Genomic DNA, 9,682 nt, shown 5'->3' with positions numbered 1-9,682 from the left:
ACTAAAAGCAAAAATATGTGTGTGAATACGTGCCGCCATTTTGAAATACATTTTAAATATTTCAATTGTACATGATGTTTTTTGTTTGTTTATTGTTTGTTTATTTTGCAATAAGGTCATTTAAACAGAAGTCTTGGTATTTGATAAAACAAATACAATTATTTTATATTATCATTAAATGATATTTCACAAGCAAGATCTGTGTAGCCAAAGTGAAAGAACATGTCAGGATAGTGTGTGTAGGCCAGGGTATTCTTTTACTTTGAAAGGTATATGAATCATCTTGACCTTCGACTTTTTATTGTCCTGTTTCTCAGTACATAGCCTTCCGTCCATTTTTATTTACGTTGACGAAATGTTTAACTTGAGTTAGGCAATACGCAATAAATGCCGCAACGGTATCAGCCCCGACTCTTTAGGAGAAAAACCTGCTGGACAAGATGTCGCAAATGTTGAAAAAACAATACGTCACACAGTTAGTTGAAACAAATGTGAGACCTGGGAAGGTTTCACGTTTATGGCTGTGAAGAAGGCGACTGACAGCACTTGAAGGACACACGTAAGTAGGCTACGTCTTGCTTATTTTGAGAGGATGTGGTCTGTTTATGTCGCAGGTTCAAAAGGTTTACATGTTGGCATGGTTTGTGTGGATTCAGCATTATGTATATATATATATTTTCATATTGTTTTACTGTAGCGTTTCTTAAAAGCGTGTCAACATCAGGAACTGAATGTCACATGCTTCCAAGAACAACATTGTAGCCTAGGCCACTGCAATTACTTTAGATTGGACTGCAATTATGTTTGATCATGTGGTAAGAACCGTAATGTATCTTGTGTAATGTGTTATTGGGTCCTCACTCTCACAGGCAGGTGGAGTCATTATGGAATTTGCTTGTGGATTTGTGTATGTGCCGCCGTCAGTGAGTCAGAAAGACGCCTCAGGAGCCAACGTCATTAAACGCTCAGGTGATTTATTTTAAACACTTCCAGACATCAGAGAAAAATCCAAATTTAAAACACAAATACTATTTTTAAAAATTAACTTTATTTTCTGGGTCCACTTTCCTCTTTAGTTTTCACTCTTCCACAGATCACTAGCCAGACACCGATTGTTTTTTATGCATCTGCAATAGAGTTTCCCACGTGACCGAATTTTAAACATCAGGGGATTTTATTGTGGGGTGTGTACAAGGCAACAAGGAAAAGAAAATTACTGATGACAACTTACAGGGAAATGTATCATGTCCAAACAGAAGTGTTTACATGGCAACATTAATGGGGCGGGAAAAAGGTGCAGGCAGGTGGAGATTCAGGTTCTGGGAAAAGAGGCTGGAGAGAAAGGGCAGTACGCAGGCTGATAGACTTTGGGAAAGGGGCTGGTATGCTGGGACACCGGTTGATGCTACGGGATGGGTAAACAGGTTGATTGGGGGGTGGGGGTGGGGGGGGGACAGGTGAGCAGAAGGATTTGGATGTCAGACTCCGAGGGTATCTGGTGGACAGGTGGAGAACGACAATGACTGCAAAGCTTCAGAGAAATGCAGGGACTGGGGAAGTGGGAATGGGAAGTGAAAAACAACAGAGGCAGCTGCCGTGACAGTCAGTCTCAGATTTAAATAGCTTCACTGTTTACTCACCAGTTTGAAGGAATCAACCAAAGAGACACAAAGCTTTCACTGTACAGACACTATCACCAACACGTCACTCCATTCTCTGCAGGGTGGCAAAAAGCCTTTTTTGGAAAATATAGATTCAGTCATGAACTGAAGAATAAGAGAGAAAGATTAAAAAAAGTTCATTCTTATTAATTACAAAATAACTGCTAATTTATAAATACTGAAGGTGGATTTTGCCTTTCATCACAGCTTTCTGTGTGACTGGTTGTCTAAGGACCATTATGTATTATGCAATCAGTGACACACACAACCTCTCCTGTTTATCTGAAAGGACACATTTCTTTCAGATACTTTGCTTTTCTCTGTAAAAGCCATCTGCCACCTGAGTCACATTTCCTTCACAGCACAAAGGTTGCCGCTGCACCAGTTGTTTTGTCAGCGCTCGCATTTCTCTTGCAAGACGCTCTTCTCAAATTAACAGCCACTGCATATTTATTTTTTATCTCTATGCTTTTCAGCACTTCTCCCTCCTGTTAACCGGATCCGTCCTAGCTGTGCTCCCCCTCTTCCTCCTTCGACAAACTCTGCAGACGCCAAATCACCGAAATCCGTCCAATTTCTCTCCAAGGTTATTGAACAGTTGGAAAAAAGCAATGAGGTGAAGAAGGCTGTGAAGCCCACTGTCACGAAACCGGAAGCGGCTACTTCCAGCAGTATAACTCCTCAGCAGACACCTCCTCGAAAAACAGGTACTGTGAATGTGGCAGTAAATGGCTGAATAGTTTTAGTTTCTGCACTGTAGTAGTGTTTACCCAAACACGTTAGATTTATTAGTGATATTCTCTGAGACACACTCCACTGAGGCCTACCAAACACAGAAAGGTTAGCCACTGCTCTTTTAGTTATTTAAGTTAGTATTTTAAACAAATGAAATAAAGAAGCCTGTATTTTATCAGGAAAGTTTGGCTCTCATTTACAGAAACAGTCCAACAAATTGGATTGGCACATCCTAAGTGAGAGAAAATATGTTGTTGTTGTTTTTTTACAATAGGGGCAAACTAGCCTTTTAAGCCTATAGTTGGATTCATAGATGGAGATGGAGCTGCAGGTGGTAAATCACTGGGTTTGGTTGTCCACTGCTCTTATGTAGGAATTCCATTGCTCTGAAGCCAATTGAATGAGTGACAGTTTATTTTATTTTGGGTAAATTATTCCTTTAACACCGTGCCGCTATCTGCCAGCTCTTCTTCCACCACACATGAGACCTGAAACACGCAGCCAGTCCCATCCTGAAACATACAGCCAGCCATTCCGTTCCTCCAACACCAACAGTCAGACATGTACCTATGACCTCCCGAAAGATGAGTGTGATTTAAATGCCCATCCCTGGGACCCAAACTACTCGTACAACATAACAGAAGGCACGGGGTGCGAGGTGAAGCTGCCAGCTGACACTAGCAGTGTGTCGGCCTGGACATCAGGTAAACACACAACTTTTTTTTCTCTATTAGTATACATTTTTTTATTTGACAGTATTAAAGCACATACAGCTCATCCTTATCTTTTTCTGCTTTCAACCGTCAGTCCCACCTCTTCCTCCGAGACCTCAATTCCTGAAGTCAATGCCAGAGTACCTGGTGCTGTTGCCATCGCCCATCTTACCTAGCTCATCATCAAACCAATTACCGTCAAACACGTTACTTACCCCATCTTCTAGTCAAGGTAATTGCCAACGCTCTCTGTCAAAAGAACAACTTCTTATCACAAATGTTTTTACACCACCAGTGCTTGTGTTTAATGCTCTTGCTGCTCCCTACTCAGCAGATCAGGGGCCTCTGCCTGGGAATCCTAATGTGCTCCTTGTCAGTTTAGGAAAATTACTCTCAGAGGAAAGTCAGTAAACATTTACCACAACCATAAAACCTTAATTATTGCCCATCTAGTCTTGTTGGCTTATGATGACCATGATGTTTTTGAATTTCCAGTGCAGACCATTCAAGGAGAACCCACCCCCTGCTCACAGTGTGGCTCTGTGCTGGAGTCTTGCTATGTCAATGTGGTATTCCATTCCATCTTTATTCTAAGTAGTAATAGCATCACAATTAAGAGGGATTGATTTAAAATGGGAATGATGACAGTATATCTCTGTGTAATCACTACTGGGAAAATACAGAGAATGACAAGTGTAAGCATTCTTGTTCATAACATAATAGAACAATGGATAACTGGGTTTGGATTGATTGATACAGGCTGCAGAGGGGACTCAGTTTGTGTTGGTAATGTTTCTCAGTATGTTCTCTTCTTATGATGAACTGCAGGTTGAGGACTGTTACTTCTGTCAGCCCTGGGGGCCGACCAGCACTCCCAGTATACCACAGTGTCGTCACCAGGATGACCTCTTTCTGCTCTTTCCTAATGAAAAGCCCCAGTGTGCTGCTGACGCTCTGTTGCTCTTCTGCATCGACATCTCAGGCTCTATGAGCACAACCTCTCAGGTAAAAGCACACAACCTGACGCTGATTTGTTTACTGGCTTTCACAAATACAACCTGCGGTGTTTCAAATGATCAATCTCTGCTGTTTTAAGAGGTCAGAGGGAGAGCAGGTTGTCCACAGATCTCGTCTTGAAGTGAGTTTTCTTTCCTCATTTTTAACTTTGTAAGACTGATAAGTGAACACTATGTGAATCTAAACATGCTGTAGGTCGAGTTAGAGTGCATTTAAAAAAGGGCAAACTTTCTAAGTAACGCAACACATCATAAATTGACTTATAAATAGCAGATGGCCAAAGATGACATCAAGATGTTGTTGGTGATAAGAAATCCTTGTCTTCCTACCAGTTCGTCCAGGAAGCCGTGCTGCAGTGTGTTCAGAGACTAAGTGAACAACAACCTGACAAGCGAGTGGGACTCATCACCTTCAACTATCAGGTACACACATTGAAAAAAAGTTCATTTAATGTTTACAATATATGTATATAGACATTTTCTTTTCTAATTCTGTTACTGATTTCCTTTTCTTAAGTTTGTGTCTAACTTACATTGGATTTTTCTCCCTAGCTTATCATTTTCTCATATAGAAATGTGAGTGAGCGCAAAAATGACAAGTACTTTACTGCTGCTTTCCTTCATCTCCTAATGTTTTTGTTACCAGGTGACAATGCATGGAAATGAGCATTTCACGTCACATTCTCTAAGCGGTTCCGAGTTAACTGACAGGGACTTTCTGAAAGAGGCTGCAGCCAGTTTCCCCACTCCACCTCCACTCTCACAGACCAAGGACTACTTACAGAGACAAGTCCTGGGGTAAGAAAAAAAAAAAAGTAATTTGAGTACATACATTTTTTTTGTCTTGAATTACAAAGAAGTAACTTTATCCTCAAATAATAGATGTGCGTTTTGATTATTCTCTTTTTAAAAGATTAACTGAAGGTGGGACCACAGCTCTTGGCCCAGCTGCTCTCCTGACGATTGCAATAGCCTCCAGACAGCCGGGGTCCAAGGTAGGTTAGGTCTTATTAAGACAACTATACCATATGCATACATTTTAGCCCATGTAGTACATTATACATGTGGCATAAAGTAAATAATCATTTCACAGCACTGCACAGATTTAGCAAAGCTTGTAGAAAAAAATTCTAAAAGCAACCATATGTCAATTTCTCTTTTCTCTATTTTCTAAAAAAAAATAAAAAATACAATCCTGACCTGGAATTTTTTGCTGATCTCGAAGGTGATTATCTGTACAGATGGAAAGGCCAACACAGATTTGGGGAATCTAGAGGAAGAGGATATTGATGCTCGCACCCTACTCTCATCCGCCATCTACTACCAGGAGCTGGGGGAATATGCTGCCAATCAGGGGTTGGTACACATCTCCTCATCAATGTCAAGAATGGAACTGTTAAACAGACTATTTAAATGCATTTACATACTTAAAGCACTGTTGCACCACCATCAAAAATAACTATAAGAGGAGTCCTAATGCTGATATGAGTACTAATAAGATGTCTAGGCTGGTCTGGTGTTGTGCTGTAATGAAGTTCATACTGAGATCTCCTTCTATCATTAGTGTTACAGTGTCTGTGCTGTCCATAGAAGGAACAGACTGCAGGCTGGATGAGCTGGGGAGACTCGCTGATCGCACCGGAGGGACAGTAAGATGTGTTGTGATGTGTTTCAACATTTATCAGATTTTTATATTGATTACCAGTAGTTTTTATAATGCATAGCACTCATCGGATCTGGTTATCTGTGTGTGTTTTGTCCCCCAGGTGGTGATAGCAAGCCCCAATAGGTTGCACCAAGAGTTTGAACAGATCATTGAGAACAGGACCATAGCCACCCATTGCGTTGTTACATTACTGCTGCCCCAATCACTGTAAAAGATGCGCTGTATAAACCTTGAATACTGACATTCTTAAATTTTTCATTGAGTGGCCTAGTTGGCACATGAATGCACTTCACTGGATTGATGTTTTTTTTGGTCCAGACGTATGAAAGGAGAGAGGGAGGCAGGACACAAAGGGAACAAAGAGGTTGGGAACGTGGACCTAGATACAGAGATCACCTTCCAGTTTGGAGTCAATGAACAGGAGGCAGAAGGTGAGAGAAAATGGGTACAGTATGTCACAATTCACAGACATTTGGAATGCCTCACTGCAGACTCTAAAACTGCATCCATGTCTGGCCAGCTCACCTATCTAGCAGCCAACGCCTTGATCCTTGAAACCCCTGGATGGGTCTCAGGATGTTCCTTAAGGACGTGTGAGCCACCAGATGAATTCCCATGTGTTCATTTTTTTGTGAGCATAGTAGCACACTGATGTCGCAGATGTTGCATCAGCTAAGTTGTGCTCTTACAGGCCAGACTGCTGTTTGACTCATTCGACCACTGCAGCACTTATATTTGCTGATTTTCACTGTACATCTATAAACCAATTCAGGCTGTGCCACCGTATGTAGTATGGACAAAAAAGCAACATGCATTTTCTATGTGCTCCAAAAACAGTAGTTTTTTTTTTTTTTTTTTACTAAACCTGAAATCCTTTTGATTTATATTTGTTCTTTCTGTGCTTCTCTTCAGTGTCTGTGCCGGCCTCTGGTAGCAGTGTGGCCATCCAGCTGCAGATCAGGTACAGACACAGGAATGGACACAGGATGCTTAGAGTGATCACCACTGAACGAGAAGTTACTGATAACAGGTGATAATGATGTTTCCATAATTACAGTGTTTCTCTCACTTTTGTTTTTAAGATTACCTTACCTTACACACACACACATACACACTACTGAGCTGTTTGCATGCTTATGGCCTGAAAGCTTACACAATTCTTTATCTTCTGACATCTTTAATCAGCAAGGCCTTTTTAATCCTGAGAACAACGATAGATGTATTATTTTATACCAATCTCAGTGAAGCTTTAGGCAAGGCGGTTTTGAAAATCCAAGGAGTCGAGCTGTTGCTGAGATACAGGAGCATTTTCATCATGCAGAAATTATTGCACCATGTAAATTGCATTTCTCATCCATTCTAAACATTTAGTTACACAGTAAATTAACCTCTCATCTCAGTCTGCTTGTTCGATATACTGAATGAAGGTCATGCAATGTATAGTCTGAGTGGTTACAAAGTGTGTGTGTTTGCACTGTACTATAATAGCAAGGCTGAAGCTATAAATGTTGAGAAGCACTCTTATGATAAAAATGTGTGACCCTACTTCTCAGCTTGGCGGCCCTGTCCTCTCTCTCTCTGGCAATCATTCAGCTCAACTCGTCACAGGCCAGCGCCGCTCTGGCTGTCAGAGGCCGCTTCCTCGACGCCAGGAGGGAGGCAGAGCTGCAGATGAAGCTGATCGAGAGAGCGATGTGAGTAACAGGAGGGATGGAGGGAACTTTGACTGACAGTTCCGTGTGGGCAACATGTAGAATGAGAGCTTTATATCCTACAGACAGCACTTTTTCTCGACTGCCTGAAAACAGCTCACCCACATTTACGTGCGAAATTCCTCAACAACAGACAGAGTGGGCCAGCTGACCAATCAGAACAGACCGGGCTTTTTGGGAAGGTGGTCCAAGAGCTCAGACAGAGTGTTTGAAAATCCAGACTGATCTCATGAAATGACATATGTATGACACACCAATTTGTATGACGTTATTGGCGTGTTATCAAGATGCGTACTTGCTTTTTAGCATGCATATCAAGTCTGTTTGGACTACATAGAGTGACATTACCTCGTTATGACGTGTGGATTTACGCCATAGTAAAATCAAAGTATGGAAAGGAGCATAATAGGGGCTCTTTAATGTTGAAGTCTGACAGATAGATTTAATTAAAGTGAATTCTTGTATACTAAATACATAAAAGACAAAAGACAGGTAAAATGACAAGTCCAGTAATTATGCACCTGAAGTTAAAAAGGAGTTTAAGAACGCTTTGCAATGAAAATGTAATTTAGATGACAATTATGACTCCATTGGATTACAGAAACTCTAAAACGTTAGTTAAAGGAAAATCAGATAAACTGTGTGGCTCTTTTGTTGACATTAAAATGTTCAAATACAGTACCAGACTGGTCCTGTATATGTGATTAATCTGATGAATTTATGAATCAGTATTTTATCTCAAATTGGTGAAATGTTTTTGTAAGTCAAAGCTTTTTTTTGTTCCTTATCATCTACTTGATAATGCCAGTAAAATGACAGTGTGTGTCTTTATGCATGCATTTATTACATGCAGAGTATTTGTTAGGCTACAGATACTGTACTACATTGTGAGCCTGTCTGTTTGCAGAAGGCAAAATCAAAGTTCAGAGGACCATCGAACATACCAAGAATGGGTTAAAACCATGGAGCCTATATATGACAACAACATACAAATCTTCACAAGTGTAAGTTTTTACAGTATTTTGTTATCAGGTCAGTGTCTCACATTGGTTAGAATGACCAGATATACACTTAACTATTTTGTGTTGTTTTTTTCAGAGAAAATCTGTCTTTTCAGACTCACAGTTAAATTAAATCATGTCTTATATTGGATATAAAATATATATATTTTGCCTGCTTTGCTTAACTTTTTTTGTCATTCTTGCTTCATTCTGTTCCCTTTAGTCTCTAACAGACGCTGGTGCAGCACTGCTCTACACCATGAAGCACAGCAACAGGAAGTCCATCTCACTGAAGAATAAACATAAATTCCAGCCAACTGTCAGCCTGCACCTTTTATCTCGCTAGAAGCAATTCTAGTCATGAATGACAAAGATAAATAAACACTGCTGTTTGACTTTGATTATGTAGCAGGATATCCCCACATATTTCACAATGTAAATAATGTTTTCCAGTATATCAACATAAAACATGGTCATCTGTATTGTACAGAAAATCATTTCTCAGAGTAATTGATTCCTTTCAGTCTTACATCAAAACTGTTAAGGGCAATATACATTGGTGTGTATCTGACAGTGTCCAGTTTATGTTTTTGCACTGACATAAACAGGAAAAACCTGACTCAGAAACACCATCATGCAGCTTACACCTGGATCCTTTTGTGAGAGGAAAAACAGATCACACAGTGTGTAAGCCAACAACACAACAGTTAATATAGTTCTGATGATTATGTAATTGTATTTTAATATATCCAACTTGTTGTGTACAGAAAATGTAATCACACAACAGCAGCTAAGCATTAGTTTTTGCTTTTCCGAATATGCACTTATTGTTTTTGAGATACACAGTGAATATGCATCCTTGTAATTCATATATTGTAAATCAGAAAAAAAATAGTTAAATAGTTGCAAAGGTAGTGAGTGATGGAGTACATACGAAATAAGCCTGAAAATCAAGGTGGGAGGCAACAGCTCCATGAGCAGGACAGAAAGGAATACCAGCATTCATACAGTAGATTATAGATCCTGACCTCCATCGTAGGTTTCTGGAAGTGTCTATTAGAACGGGCTCTGGAGCGCATGCTGTCCCTGGTGCCATTGCAGGTGAAATCAGCCTCCAGTTTGGTAAAGGTGGAAGGAGGAATCATTATGCATGAAAACTGTTAATTTGAGCATTCAGA

At 40.2% G+C, this 9,682-nt stretch overlaps 1 protein-coding gene across 3 annotated transcripts; it reads left to right on the top strand.

Annotated features, from left to right (window-relative positions):
- The first annotated feature begins 711 nt into the window (after positions 1-711).
- On the top strand, positions 712-8,905 carry LOC117937144 (circularly permutated Ras protein 1-like). 3 transcript variants are annotated; one of them, XM_034860862.1, is made up of 20 exons: positions 712-969; positions 2,138-2,368; positions 2,861-3,100; positions 3,204-3,342; positions 3,436-3,512; positions 3,605-3,678; positions 3,938-4,114; positions 4,206-4,247; positions 4,459-4,548; positions 4,772-4,923; positions 5,039-5,120; positions 5,351-5,481; positions 5,690-5,774; positions 5,892-5,998; positions 6,110-6,222; positions 6,704-6,821; positions 7,345-7,485; positions 8,411-8,507; positions 8,602-8,628; positions 8,728-8,905. In XM_034860862.1, the coding sequence occupies exons 1-20, from the start codon at positions 885-887 to the stop codon at positions 8,848-8,850; spliced, it is 2,331 nt and encodes a 776-aa protein (XP_034716753.1). In that variant the 5' UTR covers positions 712-884; the 3' UTR covers positions 8,851-8,905. The 3 variants fall into 3 exon arrangements, with proteins under 3 accessions (XP_034716753.1, XP_034716754.1, XP_034716752.1); XM_034860863.1 differs by having other exon boundaries at positions 3,198-3,342; positions 6,710-6,821; XM_034860861.1 differs by having other exon boundaries at positions 713-969; positions 3,198-3,342.
- Positions 8,906-9,682: the final 777 nt, after the last annotated feature.

Source organism: Etheostoma cragini, chromosome 21, assembly GCF_013103735.1.
Source record: "Etheostoma cragini isolate CJK2018 chromosome 21, CSU_Ecrag_1.0, whole genome shotgun sequence".
Taxonomy (NCBI): Eukaryota; Metazoa; Chordata; class Actinopteri; order Perciformes; family Percidae; genus Etheostoma; species Etheostoma cragini.
The sequence above is the reverse complement of the archived record's forward strand: the minus strand, read 5'-3'. Positions and strand labels throughout refer to the sequence as shown.

What these genes read in the sequence shown, in the direction of transcription:
- LOC117937144 (XM_034860861.1), top strand. Translation starts at nt 885, where the DNA reads ATGGAATTTGCTTGTGGATTTGTGTATGTGCCGCCGTCAGTGAGTCAG. An exon ending in AAGCTGATCGAGAGAGCGAT is followed by an intron (nt 7,486 to 8,410) that starts GTGAGTAACAGG and finishes GTCTGTTTGCAG; the next exon opens with AAGGCAAAATCAAAGTTCAG. An exon ending in ACATACAAATCTTCACAAGT is followed by an intron (nt 8,508 to 8,601) that starts GTAAGTTTTTAC and finishes TGTTTTTTTCAG; the next exon opens with AGAAAATCTGTCTTTTCAGA.